Consider the following 24,460-nt stretch of genomic DNA (forward strand, 5'->3'; position numbering starts at 1 on the left):
TACTTAATTTCAGTATCACAGATTGTGTGATTCCAGTACCAAGAATTTATACGGGTATGATGGCAAGACATGTGCATGAAGATTTTCACAGTAGCATGTATCTTTATTTTCTCATGAATACCAAGAGGATTATCTTGGTATACATCAGAAACTAAAGAAATAGTGTGTAGCAAATGCTGGAAACTTATTTTTTGTTCAGTCACCATTGAAACTGCTTCTCATACTGTGATTATTAGAAAAATTCTCTGCATTAATACTGATTACGAATTTTCATAGATTCTCTGAAGTTTTATCATATAATAATATTTTAAAATTAATTTACCTTGATACATTTTCTTAAAGACTGAATTCCAATCCTAATAGCCTAAATCTAAAGAATCATTCCAAGAATTAATATTTGAAATGCATACTTTGTGTCTTTTCATTTAGGAATTTGTTCTTGGCACAAAGCATTTATTTCATGCATTCCTAGATGACTTATTCACACTTGAAAAGTTTCAAAATGTATATGAGATGTATCATATCACACACACATACCTCAAATCTACCACTCCTTAATTTGTTGCATTTAATTCATTAAAGGATTTTTTGCAAGGAGTTCCAACATTAATTTTCAGGATTCCATTGCAATTCTTGCATTAGCATAATAAATATAAAGTAATTTATTTTTTCTCTAGCTATTTCATAGACCATCTTTTAAAAATGCACAAGATTTTATTTTATTTTTTTTAAGTTTATTTATTTATATTTGAGAGAGAGAGACAGAGCACATGAGTGGGGGAGGGACAGGGAGAAAGAATCCGAAGAAGGCTCTGCACTACAAGTACAGAGCCTGACGCGGGGCTCGAACTCACAAACAGTGAGATCATGACCTGAGCCGAAACCAAGAGTCAAATACTTAAGCAACTCAGCTACCCAGGCGCCCCTAAAAATGCACAAAATTTTAAGTGGACCAATACAAATTTATCTTTTAAGAATTTCATCACACAAAATTATAGTATTTGAATTCACTTCTGGGGAATACTTTAGGATGTCATTGGCAATCCCATTAAAAGCTTTATGAAATTCCAGTTCACATGATCAACTAAACACATGTATTTATTGATGCCACTTGAAACAAAAGAACAAATATAAAAATAAATCCATAATAGTGTAAAATGCTTCGAAGGGGCACTGCCAGAGGACCAGAAGTGTGTAAGAGTATATGAAAACTGCCATACTTAAAGAACTGAGGAATCCATCCTATACTTATGTAAGAGAAAACTTCCCCAAAAAACACAAAGTGAATTTTCCTAAAAAATAGACTTCAAGCCAAACACTGTAACAAGAGACAAAGATCATCAGATTATAATAAAGGGGTCAATTCATTAACAGAATATAACAACTGTAAATATTATATGCAACATCAGAACATCTAACTATATAAAGCAAATAACAGATAGGAAGAGAGAAAATGACAGAAATATAATAATAATATGGGACTTCAACACCCTACTTTCAACAATGGATAGATCATCCAGAGAGAAAATCAGTAAGGTAACATCAGACTTAAACTATACATTACACCAGATTGGACCTAAGAGGCATATACACAACATTTCACCTAAGAGCAGCAGAATATATATTCTTCTCAAGCACATATGGGACTTTCTCCAGGATAGACAATATGTTAGGCCACAAAAGAAGTCTTAAATCATATCAAACGTATTTTCAGACCACAATGGTATGAAAGTAGAAATCAATGACAAGAGGAAAACTAAAAAATCCACAAATGTGGAGATTAAACAGTATGCTCCTGAATAATGAATGGACCAAAGAAATCAAAAGGGAAATAAAAAAATATCAAGACAAATAAAAATTGAAACACATATCAAAATTTTTGGGATGCAGCAAAAGGAGTTCTAAAAAGAAAAACTTTCTACATTAAGAAAAAAGAAAATTCTCAACTAAACAACCTAACTTTACACCTCAAGAAACTATAAAGAGAAAAGCAAATTGAGCCCAAAGTTAGTAGAAGGCAACCACAAAGGTCAGAGTGGAAATGAATGAAATAGAGACTAAAAAAACACTAGAGAAGATCAGTGAAACTAAGAGCTGGTTCTTTGAAAAAAAAAAAACAGAATTAGCAAACCTTTAGCTAGAATAATAAAAAAGAGAACACTCAAAATTAGAAATGAAAGAAGAGACCTTATCACTGATAACAAAGAAATACAAAGGATCATATAAATTACACAGGTATATACCACAAAATAGGTAACCCAGAGGAAATGAATACATTCCTTGGAAATACATAACCCAACAAGACTGAATCATGAAGAAAGACAATCTGAACAGATCAATTACTAGTAAAGAAACTGAATCAATAACCAAAAACCTACCAGCATAGAAAAGTCCAGGACCAGATGGCATCACTAGCAAATTCTACCAAATATTTGAATAAGTAATGTCAATCCTTCTCAACAATCCTAAACTCATTTTTCAAGACTAATGTTATCCTGCTATCAAAGACAAGGATAGCACAAGAAAAGAAAATTATAGATGTAAAAATCCTCAACAAAACATTAAACAAACAGATTTGTCAGTCCATTAAAAGGACCATACACCATGATCAAAGTGGGACTTGTTTCTGAGATGCATTGATAGTTCAAACATAAGAAAATCAATAAATGTGATACATCACATCAACAAAATGAAGGATAAAAATCATATTTCAATAACTGCAAAAAAAAAGCATTTGACAAAATTCAACATCCTTTAATGATAAAAACTCTCAACAAATTGGACACAGAGAATACATACCTTAACAAAATAAAGACCATGTGGGTACCTCGGTGGCTCAGTCATTAAGCATCTAACTTCGGCTCAGGTCACGATCTCACAGTTTGTGATTTCGAATCCTATATCGAGTGAGCCCCAGCCCTGCTTCAGATGAGCTCGAGCCCCACTTTGGGTGAACTCAAGTCCCACTTTGGGTATGAGCTCCAGGTGAGCCCCACTTCCCTCTCTCTCTCTCCCCATCTCTCTCTTCCCCTCACTCACTTGCACTCTCTCTCTCTCAAAACAAAACAAAACAAAACAAAACAAAACAAAACAAAACAAAGCCCATATATGACAAGCCCACAGTTATCATCATGCTCAACAGTGAAAAGCTGAATACTTTTCCTCTTAAGATCAGTAACAAGACAAAGATGCCTCTTCTTTTTTTTTTTTTACGTAATTTATTGTCAAGTTGGCTAACATAAAGTGTATACAGTATAAAGTATATTCATAAAGTGTATACAGTATAAAGTGTATTCAGTTCTTGGTTTGGGGGGTAGATTCCTGTAATTCATCGCTTACAGATGACACGGAATGCCTATTCTTGCCCAGTTTATTCAACATATTTCTAGAAGTCCTAGCCAGAGCAATTAGGCAAGAAAAATAAACAAAGGCATTCAAATTGTAAAGAAAGAAGTAAAATGTGTGTTTGCAGATGACATTACACGTAGTAAATCCTAAGATGACAAAAACAAACAACAACAACAACAAACAACCACTTAGAACGCAATAAAATAAGTTCAGTAAATATGCAGGACACAAAATCAATACACAAAAATCACTTGTGTTTCTATACATTAGTAATAAATTACTGAAAAAAAGAAATTAAGAAAACAATGTAAAGAAATAGCAGAGTAATTTATTAAAGGAGAAACAATTATGCCAATCATCTGCTCCAGAGAAGCAGCACTCTGCTTCCCCTACATAAAGTACTGTGTATATTTTTCCAAAGCAGGAGAACATCTTCAAAATTCATAGTGAGTGTTCGGGCTAAGGAAATATCTGAATTTCAAGGTTGAATAAAAAGTCCTATATACTTTAAAACAAAAAGAAAATTTCCTTTCCAAGGAAAAAGTCAATTCAGTATTGAATCCTCATCTATGACAAGGAGTGACAAAAGAAAATAAAATTATTTTGGTCAAGTTTTAAGAGAAAATCCTTAATTTAGAATTCTACACACAGATAAACTATCAATCCAGTATGACAGCAATATAAAAGTACACAAAAATTTTGAAACAAATAATAAAGTTGTTAAACAAGCAAAAAACTGATACAAATGCAAGAAAAAAGGAGAAAGCTAAAAGATATAGTGGAAATTTAATCCATTTCTCTCACAATCTAATTGCTCAAATAGATTTAAAAAAGAAAAGCATTAATTTTAACAATACAATTAACAAGCCTGATCGAAATATTTATAACTATGTGGCCATAATAACAAAGAATGCACAAAATACTAGCAAACATTTAAAATTAAAAAAAATTAATGTTTATTTATTTTTGAAAGAGACAGGGCTTGAGTAGGGGAAGGGCAGAGAGAGAGAGGGAGACACAGAATCTGAAGCAGGCTCCAGGCTCTGAGCTGTCAGCACAAAGCCCAACACAGGGCTCGAACTCACAGACTGCAAAATCACGATCTGAGCCAAAGTTGGGCACTTAACTGACTGAGCCACCCAGGCACCCCAGCAAATATTTTAAAATAAGTGAAACTACATAATATTCACAGCATTAAAAACACTTGACCATGGATTTAGCCACACACACACACACACACACACACACACACACACACACACACACACAAAATACCAACCCTATTATCCCAAAAACAAAAGTAGAAAGTAGAAATCAACAATAGAGGCTAAATACTTCCATCATTCTCCATTCCCCAATGATATCTATTTACTTGGAAATTTTACACTTTGCTTTATTTTTTTTAAGTTTATTTATTTATTTTGGTAGAGAGAGAAAAAGTGTGAGTGGGGGAGGGGCAGAGAGCGGGAGAGAGAGAATCCCAAGCAGGCTGTGCACAGGCAAGATCATGACCTGAGCCAAAGTCAGACACTTAACCAACAGAGTCACACAGCTGCCCCTAAACTTTGCATTAAATAGTACTTGAGTAAAAGCTATAACTGGAGTCACAGATAATTTAGAAAAAAATACTGAAAGACTACATAGTAAAAACTATGGAATGCAGCCAAAGTAGTACTCAAAAAAACATTTACAGCTTTAATGAAATTTATTAGAATATAAGAAAGATGAAAAATAAATAATTAAGAATTGAACTGAAGGAGATAGAAAAATACCAGTATATATATATGTGCCTATATAAATATATAAATTTAAATAAATATATATTACAAATACACATTATATATAAATATCTTTAAATACTTAAAGTATTACTTTTCCCTGCTGTTTACTCTGTCTGCTAATTATCACAACTGACATAAGATATTCATAAACTCTGCACTGATATTTAGAATCAAATAACAACTAAAAACAGGACTTGAACTCTAGAAGATTTAAAACACATCAAGAATATGTTTTAAAAAAAATTAAATTTGACATAGGATGTATTTATAATATTAAAAATAATAAAAAATTTAAAGTAATAATAATACCATAAGCCATTACTTCTCAAAATTTTGCACAAAATTGCCCCACTGATAGACAAGAGTAAATTGGTCTTCTCAACAATCTTATGTATATATAAGACTTATGGATGAGACTGTTTTAAAACTTGTGGAAAGTGATTCATTACCATAATATAACAAAGATTTCATAAAATCACTTCATCTTTATTTCTATCCAGTTTCCTGGTGCTGAGAACATAAAAGTCAGACACAAAAGTACACCTTTTTCTTTCATTATTTTATTAGAAATATATTATTTTTATGAGTCATATATGAGATATCTATAAACATATATTTATAGAGGAGAAAGCTGATATACAGCTATGAAGAGCATTTATAGTCACATGGGCAAAGATAAGTTAAGACCTTAATTGTTCTGACTCCAACTTCAATGGTCCTGATATAGGAAGAACTTGTTACATATTTTCAGGATGTAATTACTCTGCTAACAACTTTACCAGTTAACATACCTTTGTTAGCAACATCTACAACTGTCTTCCTTTCATTCTCCCATAAATAAAAAACAGGATAATAGACTTCAATGAACTTTACATACACAACAATGGAAATTTAACAAATTAATGAAAGTAAGTCCTGTAAATCCAGCCAAGGAAAAGACTGAAACCCTCTAAAACAATTTAAGCTAAAATTGTACTTTCCCATTTTGAGAGTCAATCATACTTAATTTGAGGATGAAATTGATAATCCTTCAGGAATTAGGCCTATAAAACAAGTATTTTAACAATGTCTTTAGATTCTATGTTTTAAATTTATACTATAATGTGTGATGTTTATAAGTTTCTATATACTTTTCTAATACCAGCTTCAATAGATGTATGCTTCTAAACATCTTACCTTTTTTGCTATAGAAGGGGTTTCCTTTTTCATACTTCTTAGTAAAAACTCTGGCATGTTGTTTTCAATATCCTCACGAGTTCCCTTTTTATGCAAAACTGCAGCCAAAAATGAAATAACCTGGGAGAAAAAAAAAACCAAAAAACCAACGTTTCAATTACTGGGTAAATGTTTCAAGATGGACAAATTTCATGGCTTACATGATTAACTACCCAATTAGTGACAATTTGAGTATGTACAAATAGATTTGTTACAGGGAAAAACAACATGAAATACTAGTATTGGTTTTCTTTATATATATCAACAACTAAATGTACAGTACACATTACCCTTCAATATAGTATAAAAGAATTTTCATGTTGCTGTCTCTTCCACCATAAGTTCTACCTACTCAATGAATTCTTCCTTGATCTCATCAGTCGGGACATTACCTTATTTGTTTCTCTCCATGGAAACTATCTCTTCATATATTCTATTAGAATGAACTATATACATTATTTTTTCCCTGTAGAAAACCAAGCCCTTAAGGGAGTAATATTTGGCTCATAAAGTTGTGCACTTCTGTTTATCTAATAAGTATAGATGGAATGATAGAATGTTATTTCAGGATAGACTAAGACAATTCACTCATAGACACACCACTTAAATAACAGCTATTCTCCAAATATCAAGTAAGAAAGACAAAGAGACATTATAAAGGAAATATAATCCCCATAATGAAGAGCAAGAAACATTTAATCAACTGGACGTTGGTTCAGATTTTAGCATTAGTTGCCTGGCAGCTATGTAAACTTGGGCAAGATGGTTAACCTCTTAGAATAACTGTAAAAATACTTGAAAATAGCAAAAATAAATATTTGCAGAGTTGTAGTAAAGATTGGGGGGGAAGGGCACCTGGATGGCTCAGTCAGTTGAGCGTAGGACTTTGTCAGGTCATGATCTCATGATCTTATGGTTCATGAGTTCGAGCCCCACATTGGGCTTGCTGCTATCAGCCCAGAGCCCGCTTCAGGTCCTCTGTTCCCCCCCTCTCTGTCCCTCCCCTGCTGACATGCTCTCTCTCAAAAATAAAATAAACATTAAAAAAATAAATAAATAAAAATAAAAAATAAAATAAACATTAAAAAAAAAGTTGGGGGAAAGTATTTGAGGAATCCATATGGGAGAAAAGAATTAATCATTACTTTAGAAAGATAAATTATATAAATATTAAAACCTAAAGAAAAAATTTTCAGAAAATTAGGAAAAAACCCAGAAAGGTGTTTTTATTTATTTATTTTTTTTAATTTTTTTTTTCAACGTTTATTTATTTTTGGGACAGAGAGAGACAGAGCATGAATGGGGGAGGGGCAGAGAGAGAGGGAGACACAGAATCAGAAACAGGCTCCAGGCTCTGAGCCATCAGCCCAGAGCCCGACGCGGGGCTCGAACTCACAGACCGTGAGATAGTGACCTGGCTGAAGTCGGACGCTTAACCGACTGCGCCACCCAGGAGCCCCTAGAAAGGTGTTTTTAACATGAGTATGATTACCTATAATCTCAATCCCAAATGACAGAAGAAAAAAATGGTGTAAGAGAAGTAGTTGAAGAGATAAAGGCTGAAAACTTCTAAAAACTGATTTAGAAAACATTAAGCCATATATTCTAGATCCACGAAGAACATTAAACCAATAAACAAGTAATAAATAAATAAACAAACAAGCAATCCACAAGTAGGTGTTTCATAGAAAACCTGGCCAAAACTTGAGACAAAAAAAAAAAAACCAACAAAACAAGAGAGGGGGACAGGAGTTAAGCTGGCAGAGGCGTAGAGAAACCCTAAGCTTGTCCTGTCCCTCCAACATAGCTAGACAGTTATTATATATCATTCTGAATACCCAAGAAGTCAATCAGAGGTCTGAGAGAACAAAAACTGCAAGTCTACAAGTACAAAAGTGACCACCTTCTGGAAGGTAGGAGGTGTGGAGAGTTGATATGGAGGAGACAGCTTCAGGTACAGCAGCAGGGAGGGAGGCCACTTACAGAGGCTACCACAAAGTATTATAAGCAGCAGAGCACAAAATCTGAAATTTTAGAAGTACGTTATAATGGGGGATGTGCCTGGCTTAAAGGTGCTCAGGTGGTGAAGCTGGGCAGAATCCCAGATGTGACAGTGTGGTCTTAGGATCCCCTGGGTCGCAGGAAGAATGGGTGGCACCAATGTACTGCACTTTTTCTAGGCATAGGAGTGGGGACTCAGGCTGAGGGCAGCAAGCAGGGGTGACAGCTTTTGGCTCTGTTTTGTCATAAACGTTGAAGTACTATAGGGTCATGCAACCACTTTCCTCACATAGGCCAGCAAAAGCTCGCTGAGACTCTCCCCCAGAGGAACAGTGTGGGTCTGCACCATGGGATTCCCTAAAATTTGGAGTTTTGGAACTCCTGAGATAAAAACAAAAACAAAACAAAAAAACAACAACCCTCAGACATGGGTGGCAGGGTGAACGCAGGGTTCTGCTGGAAACCAGGTACACACGGGGGGTGAATGACTGCTCTTCTGTGAGCATTCCCTGAAGGAGGGGGCATGATTTTCAGCTCCAGGGCTAGAGACTGGGGCACCACCATATACATCCCTCCCCTCAGCACTGAAAGCCTTCAGTGAACAAAACAGCGCCACCTGGTGAAGGTCAGAGCCACTTCACCAAGCGCTGTCCCCTTGCGCCCTGAGGCACATTTGTATTGAAACAAGTCAGCCTGAGAATCAGCACAGCAGGCTCCTCCCCCAGAAGACCCGCACTTGTTTGCACCAAGTCTACTGATCATAGAGTGCTACAAAGCTTCAGTTCTAGGGGAAATAGGATCTAGCTTCCTGTTTACTTTTATCCTTTATTTTTAATTATTTATTCATTTATTCTCAGTTTTTTCTATTCCTTTTACTTATTTTTATTTTTTTTATTTTTACTTTTTTTTTAAGTTTATTCATTTATTTTGAGGGAGGAGAGCATGTATGAGCAAGGAAGGAACCAAGGTGGGGGAAGAGAGAAAGAGAATATCCCAAGCAGGCTCTGGGCAGAGCCCAATGTGGGGCTCAATCTCACCAACTGTGAGATCATGACCTGAGTGCTTAACTGACTGAGCCACCCCAGGCACCCTGCAGACAAGAATTCTTTACCCAACAAGGCTCTCATGCAGAATAAAAGGAGAGATAAAGAGTTTCCCAAACAAACAAAAACTAAAGGAGTTCATGACCACTAAACCAGCCCTGTAAGAAATTTCATGGGGGACTCTGAGTAGAGGGGAAAAAAAAAAGACAAAAAGCAACAACAAAGGCTAGAAAGAACCAGAGGGCATCACCAGAAACACCAACTTAACAGTAACACAGTTACACAGTAACACAATGGCACTAAGTTCATATCTTTCAATAATCACTCTGAATATAAATGGACTAAATGCTCCGATCAAAAGACACAGGGTATGGATAAAAAATAAAGATCTGACTATATGCTGTCTACAAGAGACTCACTAAAGACCTAAAGACACCTGCAGATAAAAAATGAGGGGAACCATCTATCATGCATGGATGTCAAAAGAAAGCTGGAGTAGCCATACTTACATGAGAAACCAGATGTTAAAGACTGTAACAAGAGATGAAGAGCATTATATCATAATTAAGGGGTCTATCCACCAAGAAGATCTAACAATTGTAAATATTTATGCCCCCCAAATATTTATGCACCCAAATATATAAATCAATTAATAACACATAAACAAACTCATTGAAAATAATACACTGATAGTAGGAGACTTTAACACACTACTTAACAATGGACAGATCATCTAAGCAGAAAACCAACAAGGAAACAACAGCTTTGAATGACACACTGGACCAGATGGAGTTAGCAGATATATTCAGAAGATTTCATCCTAAAGCAGCAGAATACACATCCTTTTTGAGTGCACAAGGAACATTCTCCAGAGCAGACCCCATACTGGGTCACAAATCAGCCCTTAAAAAGTACAAGAAGACCAAGATCTTACCATGCATATTTTCAGATCACAATGCTATCAAACTTAGTCAACCACAAATGTGGAAAGCTCTAAAATACATGGAAGTTAAAGAACATCTGACCCAAGAATGAATGAGTTAACCAGTATATTAAAAAAGAAAAAAAATATATACAGAAGCAAATGAAAATGAAAACATGATAGTCCAAACCCTTTTTGATGCAGCAAAGGCATATTGCAATTAAGGCCTATCTCAAGAAGCCATAAAGGTTTCAAATACACGACCTAACCTTACACATAAGAGAGCTAGAAAAGGAACAGCAAATAAAGCCTAAAGCCAGCAGAAGAAGGGAAATAATAGAGATTAGAGCAAAAATAAATGATATAGAAACAAACAAAAAACAGAACAGAGCAACAAAACTAAGAGCTGGTTCTTTGAAAGAATAAAATTGATAACCCCAGATCCAGACTTATCAAAAAGAAAAGAGAAAGGACCCAAACAGATAAAATAATGAATGAAAGAGGAGAGATCACAACATCACAGAAATACAAGCAATTATAAGAGAATACTATGAAAAATTATATGTCAACAGACTGGGCAATCTGGAAGAAATGGAAAAATCCCTAGAAACTCACAACTACCAAAACTAAAACAGGAAGAAAACCAGCAAAGAAAGTGAATCAGTAATCAAAAACCTCCCAACAAACAAGAGTCCTGGGCTAGATGGCTTCTCAGGGGAATTCTATCACACACTTAAAGAACAGTTAATACCTATTCTTTTCTAACTGTTCCAAAAAATAGAAATGGAAGGAAAACTTCCAAACTCCTTCTATGAAGCCAACATTACCTTAATTCCAAAACCAAAGATCCCTCTGAAAAGGAAAATTACAAGTCAATATCTCTGATGAACATGGATGCAAAAATTCTCAATTACTGCTAGCAAATCAAGGGGCACCTGGATGGCTCAGTCAGTTCAGTGTCTGACTCCTGATTTTGGCTCAGGTCATGATCTCTCGGTTCATGGGATTGAGCTCCATGTCAGGCTCTGCACTGACAGAACCCCCACATCAGGCTTTGTGCTGATGCTCTCTCGCTCTCTCTGTCTCACGCTCTCTCTCTCTCAAAATAAATAAACATAAAACATTTTTTAACTTAAAAAATCAAAAAAAAAATACTAGCAAATTGAATTCAACAGTATATTAGAAGAATTATTCACCAAGATCAAGTGGGATTTATTACCAGGCTTCAGGGCTGGTTCAATATTCACAAATCAATCAACATGATATACCACATTAATAAAAGAAAGAATAAAAACTATATGATCCTGTCAACAGATACAGAAAAATCATTTGACGAAATACAGCATCCATTCTTGATGAAAACCCTCATCATACAAAGGATAGATGGAACACACATCAACATCATAAAGACCACAGATGAAAACCCCACAGTCAACATTATCCTCAGTGGTGAAAACTGAGAGTCTTCCCTTCTATGGTCAGGAACAAGACAAGGATGTCTATTCTCACCATTACTATTTAAGATAGTACTGGAAGTCTTAGCCTCAGCAATCTGACAAAAAGAAAGAAAAGCCATTCATATTGACAAGAAAAAAGTTAAACTTTCACTGTTTGCAGATGACATATATTTTATGTAGAAAACCCCAAAGACTCCAAAAACAAACTGCTAGAACTAATACATGAGTTCAACAAAGTTGCAGTATATAAAATCAACATGCAGAAATCTGCCGCATGTCTATACACAAATATCGAAGCAGCAAAAAAAGAATTCAAGAAATCAATCCCATTTGCAATTGTACCAAAATCAATCAGATATCTAGGAATAAAACTAAAGAGGTAAAAGATCCAAAAACTACAGAACACTTATGAAAGAAATTGAAGAATACACCAGTAAATGAAAAAGCATTCCATGCTCATGGATTGGACAAACAAACTTTGTTAAAATTTCTATAGTACTGAAAGCAATCTATACATTTAATGCAATCCCTATCAAAATACCACCAGCATTTTTCACAGAGCTAGAACAAACAATCTTAAAATTTGTATGGAACCACAAAAGACCCAAATTAGCCAAAGCAACCTTGAAAAAAGAAAAACAAAACTGAAGACATCACAATTGAGGATTTCAAGCTATATTACAAAGCTGCAGTCATCAAGACAGAATGCTACTGGCACAAAACACACAGATCAAGAGAACAGAATAGAAAACCTAGAAATGGACCCACAACTATATGGTCAACTAATCTTCAACAGGAAAGCAGGAAAGAATATCCAATGGAAAAAAGACAGTCTCTTCAAAAAATGGCTTTGGGAAAACTGGATGGCAAACATGTAGAGGAAATGGACCACTTTCTTATACCATACACACAAAAAAATCAGAATGGATGAAAGATCCAAACGTGAGACAGGAAACCATGAAACTTCTAGAGGACAACACAGGCAACCACCACTTTGACCTTGGCTGCAGCAACTCCTTACTAGACACATCACCAAAGGCAAGGGAAACAAAAGCAAACATGAACTATCAGGAATTCATCAAGATAAAAGGCTTCTGCACAGCAAAGGAAACAATCAATAAAACTAAAAGGCAGCCTATGGAATGGGAGACGATATTTGCAAACAAGATATCTAATAAACGGTTAGCATCCAAAATCTATAAAGAACTTATCAAACTCAACACCCAAAATACAAACAACCCCATTAAGAAACGGGCAGAAGAAATGAATAGACATTTTTCCAAAGAAGACATCCGGGTGGCTAACAGACACATGAAAAAATGCTCAACATTACCACCTCACACCTGTCATAATGACTAAAACTAACAACACAAGAAACAACAGGTGTTGGCAAGGATGCAGAGAAAGGGGAACCTTCTTGCATTGTTGGTGGGAATGCAAACTCGTGCAACCACTCCAGATAACACTATGAAAACTCCTCAAGAAACTAAAAATAGAACTACCCCATGATCCAGGAAGTACACTATTAGGTATTTATCCAAACAACACAAAGATACAGATTTGAAGGGGTATGAGCACCCCGATGTTTATAGCAGCACTATGAACAAGAGCAAAAGTATAGAGAGAGCCCAAATGTCCATTGACTGATGAATGGATAAAGATAGGGTATAAATATGCAATGGAATATTACTCAGCCATCAAAAAGAATGAAATCTTCCCAGTTGCAATGACATGGATGGAGCTAGAACGTATTATACTAAGCAAAATAAGTCAATAAGAGAAAGACAAATACCATTTGATTTCACTTATATGTGGAATTTAAGAAACAAAACAGATGAACATATGGGAAGGGGGGGTAACAGGAGACAGGGAAACAAACACAAGAGTCACTTAAGAATACAGAACAAACAGGGTTGATGGAGGGAGGAGGGTGGAAGATGGCCTAGATGGGTGATGGGTATTAAGGAGGGCACTGAATGTGATGAACACTGGGCGTTGTACATAAGTGATAAATCACTGAATTCTACTCCTGAAACCAATATTGCACTGTATGTTACCTAAAATTTAAATTTAAAAAAAGGCAGCAAGAGGAAAAACACAATAGATTATCTACCAAAAAAGCAAAAATTGGACAAAGCAGCTGACCTTCCAGAAAAAAAAATGAAAGGCACTGTATGATAGATATTTTCAAAATAGTAAAGAAAATAAAACAACCTATTTTTATACCCAGTGAAGATATCATTCAAGAATAAAGATGAAGATATTTTCAGACAACAAAACCTGAACAAATTTCTAATCAAAAGAGTCACACTAAGGAAAATAACTAAAGGATGTTTTCAGGCACAAGGAAAATTATCCTATGTAGACATTCAGTGATGCAAGAAAAAATTAAGAGCAACAAAAATGGTAAATACATAGAAAATATAAATATATTTTGATATTATTAAACAAAACTAAAATGTCTTCTTGAAATAAAAGTATTGAAACATATGACAACAAATGTATATGAGTCAGAAAGGGTATGATGAAGTTATAATATTCTGAGGTACTTATGCTGTCCAGGAGGAAATAATAAATACTAATTTATATCAGATTTTGATTAGTGAAACATGTCTTATAATCTCTAGAAGGAAAACATCAATGTATAAGTACTAACCTATTAAGCAAGAAATAACAGAATAATATGAAATAATCTATTCAAGGGGCACTTGGGTGGCTCAGTTGGTTAGGCATTGGCTCTTGATCTTGGTTCAGGTCATGATCTCATGGTTCATGAGCATGGTCATGCTTCGGAGTTTTTCTCTCCCTCTCTCTCTGTCCCACCCATGCTCATGCTCTCTGCCTGTCTTCTAAAATAAATAAATAAACTTAAAAAAAAATCTACCCATAAGGGGGCAAAAAAGAGGATGCAAATAAACATAGGTAGAATGCAACAAATAAAAAGCAATAGTAAAATAGTAGGCTTAAATCCAAATATATTGAAAGCACATTACATGGAAGGACTAAGTGTTCCAATTAAAAGACAAAGATTGTCAGATCCATAAAATATACATGCCATTTACACAAAAACATTTAAAACAAGGGATGAAGTTGTAAGTATAAAAATTAAAAAGGACCATGTGAATAAAAACCAAAAGCAAGCTGATACAGCTGTATGAATAGACTCTAAGGCAAAAACATCACTAAATTAAAGGGACACACTTCAAGCTTTGATATTGATTTAAAATTTTAATTCACCTGGAAGATCTAAGAAGTGTAAATTGTTAAACAAAAGAAAAATTTACTGAAACGAGTAGACAAATCCACAAGCACAATGGTAGATTTTGAAATAACTCCATAAGAACAAACAAAGTAATCAGTAAAGATACAGAATATTTGAGAAAGATGGTTAGCAAATTTGACCTAATGAACATCTGATCAAATACTGTACACAACTGCAAAACACAGTTTCATTTAAAGTACACATTATTCTCTCTAAAAAAAAATAAATGAATAAAAATAAAAAGAAATGCCTGGGTGGTTCAGTCAGTTAAGCATCTGACTCTTGATTTAGGCTCATGTCATGATTCTAGGGTTATGGGATCGAGCCCCGCATCAAGCTCTGTACTGAGTGTGGAGCCTGCTTAAGATTCTCTCCGTCTCTCTCTCTCTCTCTCTCTCTCTCTCTCTCTCTCTCTCTCTCTCTCTCTCTCTCCTCTGTGCCTCTTCCCTGCTTAAGCTCTCTCTCTCTCTAAAAAAAAAATTAAAAGGGACACCTGGGTGGCTCAGTTGGTTGAGCATCTTACTCTTAATCAGCTCAGATCATGATCCCAGGGTTGTGAGATCAAGTCCTCCATCAGGCCCTGCACTGAGCATGGAGCATGCTTAAAATTCTCTCTCTCCCTCTGCTCCTCTACCCCACTTATGCATGCTCTCTCTCTCCCTAAAATTAAAAAAAAAAATTAGAAAAAATTTAAATTAACTCTAAAAAAGCAAAAAACTAAAGTGTAAATGAAATATTTACCAAAATATCATATAAGATCATAGAGCAAATATGAATACTCTAACACATTTCAACAGAAATCATATAGAATATGTTATTTGATGCAAGAAACTAGAAATAACAAAGGTATAAGAAGTAAATCCACAAATATTTGTGAAGAAATATACTTCAAAGAAGAAATAAAATTTAAAGTAGAATTTACTTCTAATCTCACAATTGAGATTACATATTAAATTACATATTAATTACATAATAAACTTGCTGAATACACCTAAAATCATGTTTTAGGGACATAAATGTCTATAATAGGAAAAAAAAGAAGCTGTTAATAAGGTATCTGAGAATCTACTTCAAAAATCTATAAAAAGGCAGAAAACATAACACACACACACACACACACACACACACACACAACAATTATGAACACAATAAATGAAAAAGCATAGATTATAAAAAGGATCAACACAGCCAAATGATCATTCCATGAAAGAATTTATTTAAAAAGACCTAGAAAATTAATAAAGAAGTAAAAACTAAGAGAAGAAGCAAACACACAACACACCACACACACACACACACACACACACACACACACACACACACAGGATATAGTAAATAATGTCATGCCAACAACTGAAAATTTAGAAAAAATGGAGGAACAGAACTTATCAACACTGACACAAGAAAAAAGAGAAAATTTACATATTCATAAAACTATTAAAGAAATCTAAATACATAATTATAAACCTTACACAAAGAAAACTAAAGATCAAATGGTTTCACCAATAAAGTCTACCAATCCTTAAGAAAGATGTAATGCCAGTCTTAAACTCTTCCAGGTGTTAGAAAGGAAGAAGTGGTCTCAACTCGTTTTATGAATTGAACATGATTTTGATAAGAAAATATGACAAGAATATTATATGCAGGAGATTTACATGCCAATTTTTCTTACAACAGAAGCAAAACTCTTAAAATATTAACAAATGTAACCCAGAAATATAAAAAAGAAATACAGACCAAAACCAAGTTGGACTGATTCTGGGAATGTAAATTTGGTTTAATCTTCAAAATTTAGATATTGGATAGTTATTAGTTAGGTATCTTAGATATTACACTTAGCTTTCCTAACATTAATTTCCTTAAAATAAGAATAGGACAATCTATTTCATTACAAGATAATTACATTTTACATGAAGTGCTACATTATTAACTTTAAGCACATTGTGAAAAGTTGGGAATGGATATTTTTATCACTAGTTCAACCACCAAAAAAATGTAGAAGGTATAGCTAAAAAGCCAATAGAAGAACTGAAATCAAAAATTTTTAATATCTTATCAAACCAAAAGAAAGCATGAATGGAGGAAGAGTAAAACAGAAAACAGAGTTCAAATAAATAACAAATGATAAAATGGTATGTACAAATACAAACATAATAGAAATTAAATTAAATGTAAATGGACTAAACACTCCAATTAAATATCAAAGATTGCCAGAATGGATAAAGATTGATCTATAAGAAACATGCTTTATTTTTTTTAATTTTAATTCCAGTATAGTTAGCATACAGTGTTATATTATTTTCACATGTATAATATATTAATTCAACAAATCTATGTATTATTCAGTGCTCATAATCAAGATGAGTGTATTCTTACTCTCCTTCACCTATCCACCCACCCTCCTCCCCTCTGGTAACCTCCCCTCTGGTTACCTCTGGTAACTGTTTGTTCTTTATAGTTAAAAGTCTGTTTTTTGGCTTGTCTTTTTTTCCCTTTGGTTGTTTTCTTAAATTCCACGTGAGTGAAATTATATGGTATTTGTCTTTCTCTGACTGACTACTTCACTTAGCATTATACTCTCTATCTCTGTTTGTGTTGTTGCAAATGGCAAGATTTCATTCTTTATGGCTGAATAATATTCCATTGTGTGTATATGTATGTGTGTGTGTGTGTGTGTGTGCGCATGCACACATGTGTGTACACATCTTCATCCATTCATCTTTCGATGGATGCTTGGGCTGCTTCCATAATTTGGCTATTGTAAATAATGCTGCAATAAACATAAGAGTGTATATATCCATTTTTTTAATTTTATTTTAATTTACATCAAAATTAGTATATAGTGCAATAATGATTTCAGGAGTAGATTCCTGAATGCCCCTTACCCATTTAGCCCATTCCCCCCCCCCCCACAACCCCTCCAGTGACCCTCTGTTCTCCATATTTAAGAGTCTCTTATGTTTTGTCCCCCTCTGTTTTATAGTATTTTGCTTCCCTTCCCTTATGTTCATCTATTGTGTCTTAAAGTCCTCACATGAGTGAAGTCATATGATATTTGTCTTTCTCTAATTTCGCTTAGCATAATATCCTCCAGTTCCATCCACGTAGTTGCAAATGGCAAGATTTCATTCTTTTTGATTGCTGAGTAATACTCCATTGTATGTATATAGCACCTTTTCTTTATCCATTCATCCATTGATGGACATTTGGGCTCTTTCCATACTTTGGCTATTGTTGATAGGGCTTCTATAAACATTGGGGTGCATGTGTCCCTTTGAAACAGCATACCTGTATTCCTTGGATAAATACTTAGTAGTGTAATTGCTGGGTCATAGGGTAGTTCTAGTTTTAATTTTTTGAGGAACCTCCACACTGTTTTCCAGAGTGGCTGCACCAGTTTGCATTCCCACAAGCAGTGCAAAAGAGATCTTCTTTCTCCACATCCTCACCAACATCTGTTGTTGCTTGAATTGTTAACGTTAGCCATTCTGACAGGTGTGAGGTGATATCTCATTGTGGTTTTGACTTGTATTTCCCTGATGATGAGTGATGTTGAGCATTTTTTTCATGTGTCTGTTGGCCATCTGGATGTCTTCTTTGAAGAAGTGTCTATTCATGTCTTTTACCCATTTCTTCACCAGATTATTTGTTTTTTGGGGTGTTGAGTTTGATAAGTTCTTTATAGATTTTGGATACTAACTCTTTATCTGATATGTCATTTGCAAATATCGTCTCCCATTCCTTCGGTTGCCTTTTAGTTTTGCTGATAGTTTCCTTCACTGTGCAGAACCTTTGTATTTTGAAGAAGTCCCAATAGTTCATTTTTACTTTTGTTTCCCTTGTCTCTGGAGACATGTTGAGTAAGAAGTGGCTACAGGCAAAGTCAAAGAGGTTTTTGCCTGCTTTCTCCTCAAGGATTTTGATGGCTTCCTGTCTTATGTGTAGGTCTTTCATCCATTTTGAGTTTATTTTTGTGTATGGTGTAACAAAGTGGTCCAGGTTCACTCTTCTGCATGTTGCTGTCCAGTTTTCCCAGTACCACTTGCTGAAGAGATTGTCTTTACTCCATTGGATATTCTTTCCTGCTTTGTCAAAGATTAGTTGGCCATACACTTGTGGCTCCATTTCTGAGTTCTCCATTCTGTACCATTGATCTGAGTGTCTGTTTTGGTGCCAAGGAGTATATATATATCCTTTTGAATTACTGCTTTTGTATTCTTTGGGTAAATACCCAGTAGTACAATAAGTGGATCATAGGGTAGTTCCATTTTTAATTTTTTGAGGAACCTCCATACTGTTTTCCACAGTGGCTGTACCAGTTTGCATTCCCACCAACAGTGCAAGAGGGTTCCTTTTTCTCCATGTCCTCTCCAACACTTGTTGCTTCTTGTGTTTTTGGTTTTAGCCATTCTGATGGGGTAAGGTATATTTTTCATTTGCATTTCCCTAATGATGAATGAGGATGAGAATATTTCATATGTCTGTTGGCCATTTGTAGGTCTTCCTTGGGGAAATGTCTGTTCATGTCTTCTGCCCACTTTAAATGGATTACTCATTTTTTTGGTGTTGTGTTTTAAAGGTTCTTGACAGATTTGGGATACAAATCCTTTATTTCTGTCATTTGCAAGTATCTTTTGCCATTAAGCAGGTTGACTTTTAGTTTTGTTGACTGTTTCCTTTTTTGTGCAGAAGCTTATTTTGATTTAGTCCCAATAGTTTATTTTTGCTTGTTTCCCTTGCCACAGGAGACACATCTAGAAAAATATTGTTACAACCAATGTCAGAGAAATTACAGTACTGCCTGTACTGTCTTCTAGAATTTTTATGGTTTCAGGTCTCACATTTAGGTCCTTAATTCATTTTGAGTTTATTTTTGTGTCTGGTGTGGATAGTAGTCCAGTTTCATTCTTTTGCATGTACCTGTCAAGATTTCCCAACACTATTTGTTGAAGAGACTTTTTCCCACTGCATATTCTTGCCATCTTTGTTGAAGATTATTTGGCCATATAATTGTGAGTTTGTTTCTGGGTTTTCTATCCTGTTCCGTTGATCTATGTGTCTGTTTTTGTACCAGCACCATACTGTTTTGCTTAGTACAGCTTTGGAGTATAACTTGAAGTCTGGAATTGTGATACCTCCAGATTTTTTTCTTTTTCAAGATTGCTTTGGCTATTCAGGGTCTTCTTTGGTTCTGCACAAATTTTAGGTCTGTTTTAGTTCTATGAAAAAATGCTGGTGGTATTTTGATAGGGATTGCATTACATCTGTACACTGCTTTGGGTAGTAAGAACATTCTAACAATATTTGTTCTTCCAATCCATGAGCATGGAATGTCTTTCCATTTGTTTGTGTCATCTTCAATTTCTTTCATCAATATTTTATAGTTTTTAGACTATAGGTCTTTCATCCCCTTGGTTAAGTTTATTCCTAGGTATTTTATGATTTTTGATGCAATTGTAAATGGAATAGTTTAAATTTCTCTTTCTGCTGCTTCATTTGTGGTGTACAGAAATGTGACAGGAGCACCTGGGTGACTTACTCAGTTGTGTCCGACTTCGGCTCAGGTCATGATCTCACAATTTGTGAGTTCAAGCCCTATGTCGGGCTCTGTGCTGACAGCTCAGAGCCTGGAGCCTGCTTCAAATTCTGTGTCTCCCTCTCTCTCTGCCCCTCCCCTGCTCACGCTGTGTCTCAAAAATAAATATTTTTTAAAAATGTGACAGACTTCAATATATTTATTTTTGTATCCTGTGGCCTTATTGAATTCCTTTACCAGTTCTAGTTTTTTTGGTGGAATCTTTACGGTATTTTATATATAGTATCATGTCATCTGCAAATAGGGAACATTTTACTTCCTCCTTACCAACTGGATGACTTTTAGTCCCTTTTCTTACCTCATTGTTGTGGCTAGAATTTTCAGGACTATGTTAAATAAAAGTGTCTTGTTCCTAACCTTAAGGGAAAAGCTCTCGGTTTTTTCCCATTGAGTATGATGCTCACTGTGGGTTTTTCATATATGGCCTTTATTATGCTGAGGTATGTTCCCTCTAGATCTACTTTGTTGAGGGTTTTTGTCATAAATGGATATTGTACTTTGTCAAATGCTTTTATGTTTTACTGCATCTATTAAAGTGATATGGTTTTTATACTTTCTCTTATTGATGTGATGTATCACATTAATCGATTTGTGAATATTGGACCACTCTTGCATCCTGGGAATAAAACCAACTTGATTGTAGTGAATGATCTTTTTAATGTATTGTTGAATTTGGTTAATATTTTGTTGAGGAATTTTGCATCTATATTCATCAGAAATATTGGCCTGTAGTTCTCATTTCTGCAGTGTTTTTATCTTGTTTTGGTATCAGGATAATGCTGACCTCATGGAATGGATTTGGAAGTTTCCCTTGCTCTTCTATTTTTTGGAATAGTTTGAGAAGAATAGGTATTAACTCTTCTTTAAATGTTTGGTAGAATTCACCTATGAAGACATTTGGTCCTGGATTTTTGTTTGTTGGGAGCTTTTTGGGTTTTTTTTTACTGATTCAATTTTATTGCTGGTAATAGGTCTGTTCAAATTTTTGCATCCTTCCTGATTCAGTTTTGGGAGGTTACATGTTTCTAGAAATTTATCCATTTCTTCTAGGTTGTCCAACTTGTTGGCATATAATTTTTATAATATTCTCTTACAATCCTTTGTATTTCTGTTGTGTCAATTATTTATCCTCTTTCATTTATGATGCTGTTTATTTGAGTCCTCTTTTTTTGTTGTTGTTTTCTGTTTGCTTTTGATAAGTCCAGATAAGGTTTATCAATTTCTTTTATCTTTTAAAAAAACCAGCTTCTGGTTTCATTGATCTGTTCTATTGTGTGTGTGTGTGTCTGTGTGTGTCTGTTTTAAGTTTCTATTTTGTTTATTTCTCCTACATGAGACACACTTTAAAAACACAAACACACAGAAAGCTTGAAGTAAAGGACTGTAAAAAAGCATACTTTGCAAACAGCAAGCTTAAGAATACTGGAGTGGTTATCTTTATATCAGATAAAGTAGATTTCAAATAGCATTACCAGAAATAGACATTTCATAATAATAGCAGACTCAATTCCTGATTGAAGATACAATGATTATAAATATTTATAACCCTAGTAACATAATTTCAAAATACATGAAAATGAAATTGACAAAATTAAAGGGAGAAATAGACAAACCCACAATCATAGATTTTAACCTCCCTCTCTCAGTAATACTAAAAACATAGAAAATCTGAACATTATCAATTACCTTGATTTGCTAATTTATAGAACACCATAACTGAAAAATGCATTTTCTCTTCAAATGTACATACTATATTCAATAAAATGGACCATTAAAAAGACCCTCAATAAAATTTTCAAAATGCTGACAACTTGAAGAATGTATTCTGTAAACACTATGGAATTAGAAATCAATGATGAAATATCTTAAAAAAGAATAAATACTGGCAAATCAAACACTTGTAAATAATTCAAGGACTAAAGGAAAAAATCACAAGAAAAATTAGAAAATAATTTGAATTATATGAAAATGAAAATATAACATCAAAATGCATGAAATATAGATAAAGCAAAGTTTGGACATAAATTTAGGGAATAAGAAGATAGGTATGAAATTAATGACCCAAGGTTCTACTTTAATAAGCTAGAAATTCAAGAGCAAAATACATCCAAAGTAAGTAATAGGAAAATAAAAAAAATAATTGCAAAAATTCATGAAATACCAAAAAAAAAAAAAAAAAAAAAAGGAAGAAAGAAAGAAAGAAAAGAAAAACAAAGAAAAAGCTTAAAGTTAGTTCCTTGAAAAGATCAACAAAATCAATAAACTTCATTGGGCTATCAAGAATAAAACAGATAGGGGCGCCTGGGTGGCTCAGTCAGTTGAGCGTCCGACTTCAGCTCAGGTCATGATCTTGTGCTTTGTGAGTTCGAGGCCCATGTCAGGCTCTGTGCTGACAGCTCGGAGCCTGGAGCCTGCTTCCGATTCTGTGTCTCCCTCTCTCTCTGCCCCTAACCCACTCACATTCTGCCTCTGTCTCTCTCAAAGATAAACAAACATTAAAAAAAATAAATAAAACAGATAGAGGAGGAGGGGCTGAGATGGTGGAACAGCATGGAAGCTTTTTTTTCCACCTCTCCTCCCCAAAATGTAGCCAAATCAACACTAAATCATCTTGCACACCTACAAACCTGATTTGAGGATTAACACAACAATCTGCACAACCTGAACCACAGAACTCAGCAGGTAGAAGTGAACCGGGGGAGAGAGAAGACACAGAGGGCAGGGATCTATTTTTGCTTGCAGAGAGAGGACAAACACAGGGGGAGAGTATGGGAAAAGCAACCCCCCTCCCCCAAAGCAACTGGAGAGAAAAAGAGTGAAAACAGCCACAGGAACTGAACAAAAAAAGGAGAAAGGAGAGGGTTTAAATTCCACTAAGACTCTATAAACAGAGGGAGCGCAATGTCTGAAACTCCGCAGCTTGATACCTGGCAGTGCTCTGGTGGGAAGGGTGAATCCCTGGGAGAACAATCCGAGGTGTCCTTGGGCCACACAGGGAGAGGCGGTTCCCCTGCTGGGAGAACATTAGGTAGAGGTGGTGCAGCCTCCCCACAGGCAAAGGTCCCAGCAGACCCTGGAGAATGGCCACATTCACTGGTGTTGGAGTGAGGACGTTAAGGATGAAAACTGGTGCCACATGTGTGTTGTGATTTGCCATAATCCCTGAAACGCTGCTGCTACACGATCCCATGAACTTTTTCTGGGGTGGGTGGGCTTATGCCCAGTCAGTCTCTGGGCACGGCAATGGCCTGGTCTCACCAACATTCCTGAGGGTGGGCTAGCACCCAGCCATTACTCAGTGAGACACTCCTCCAGAGAGTTAGAACGGGTCAAAGCTGTAGTCCTTCAGAAGTGAGGTTTGGAAAAAACAGTTCCATCTGAGATAAAACCATGGACGGAGGTGCCACCTGGAAGCCTAATAGCTTGGTCATGGACAGTGTGGAAGCGGGACAGTGTAGAAGCAGGGAGTGGACGGAAGCCAGAGAAGAGAGGGGTGCTTGATTGACGACTGGGGAGAGCACAGAGTTCTGATTCTAGATACTGGATAGCTGGGTGACGCCATTTTCATCCCTTCTGTGCATGCACATAGCACACAGGCCTACACGCACCACAACAATCCACCGCAGTAAGCTAAGCAGCGCCACCTAGTGGCGAATGGAGCTATTACACTAAGTGCTGCCCAAGTGGGCCAACCACACCCTTGAGGAACACAAATCTCTCTGCCTGCTTAGTTTATGTACTATAAAGTGCTTCACAGTTGGACTTGGGAAACCAAACGTAATTTCAATCATTTTTTATTCTGTTTGCTGGTCCATCTATTCAATTTTTTTTCTTT

The 24,460-nt window shown here is 35.3% G+C and overlaps 1 protein-coding gene across 4 annotated transcripts in view; it reads right to left on the reverse strand.

Moving 5' to 3' along the window:
- Positions 1–24,460, reverse strand: part of ERCC6L2 (ERCC excision repair 6 like 2) — a 137,118-nt gene that overhangs the window by 91,986 nt on the left and 20,672 nt on the right. For 3 of the 4 annotated variants that reach the window (XM_047829810.1, XM_047829807.1, XM_047829809.1), the window contains exon 3: positions 6,306–6,425. In XM_047829810.1, the coding sequence (XP_047685766.1) occupies positions 6,306–6,425 (120 nt within the window). Of the gene's footprint in view, positions 1–6,305; positions 6,426–8,247; positions 8,461–24,460 lie in introns of those variants that run through there. The other variant, XM_047829808.1, reaches the window with a different exon arrangement.

The sequence above is a fragment of the Prionailurus viverrinus genome, chromosome D4 (genome assembly GCF_022837055.1).
Source record: "Prionailurus viverrinus isolate Anna chromosome D4, UM_Priviv_1.0, whole genome shotgun sequence".
Taxonomy (NCBI): domain Eukaryota; kingdom Metazoa; phylum Chordata; class Mammalia; order Carnivora; family Felidae; genus Prionailurus; species Prionailurus viverrinus.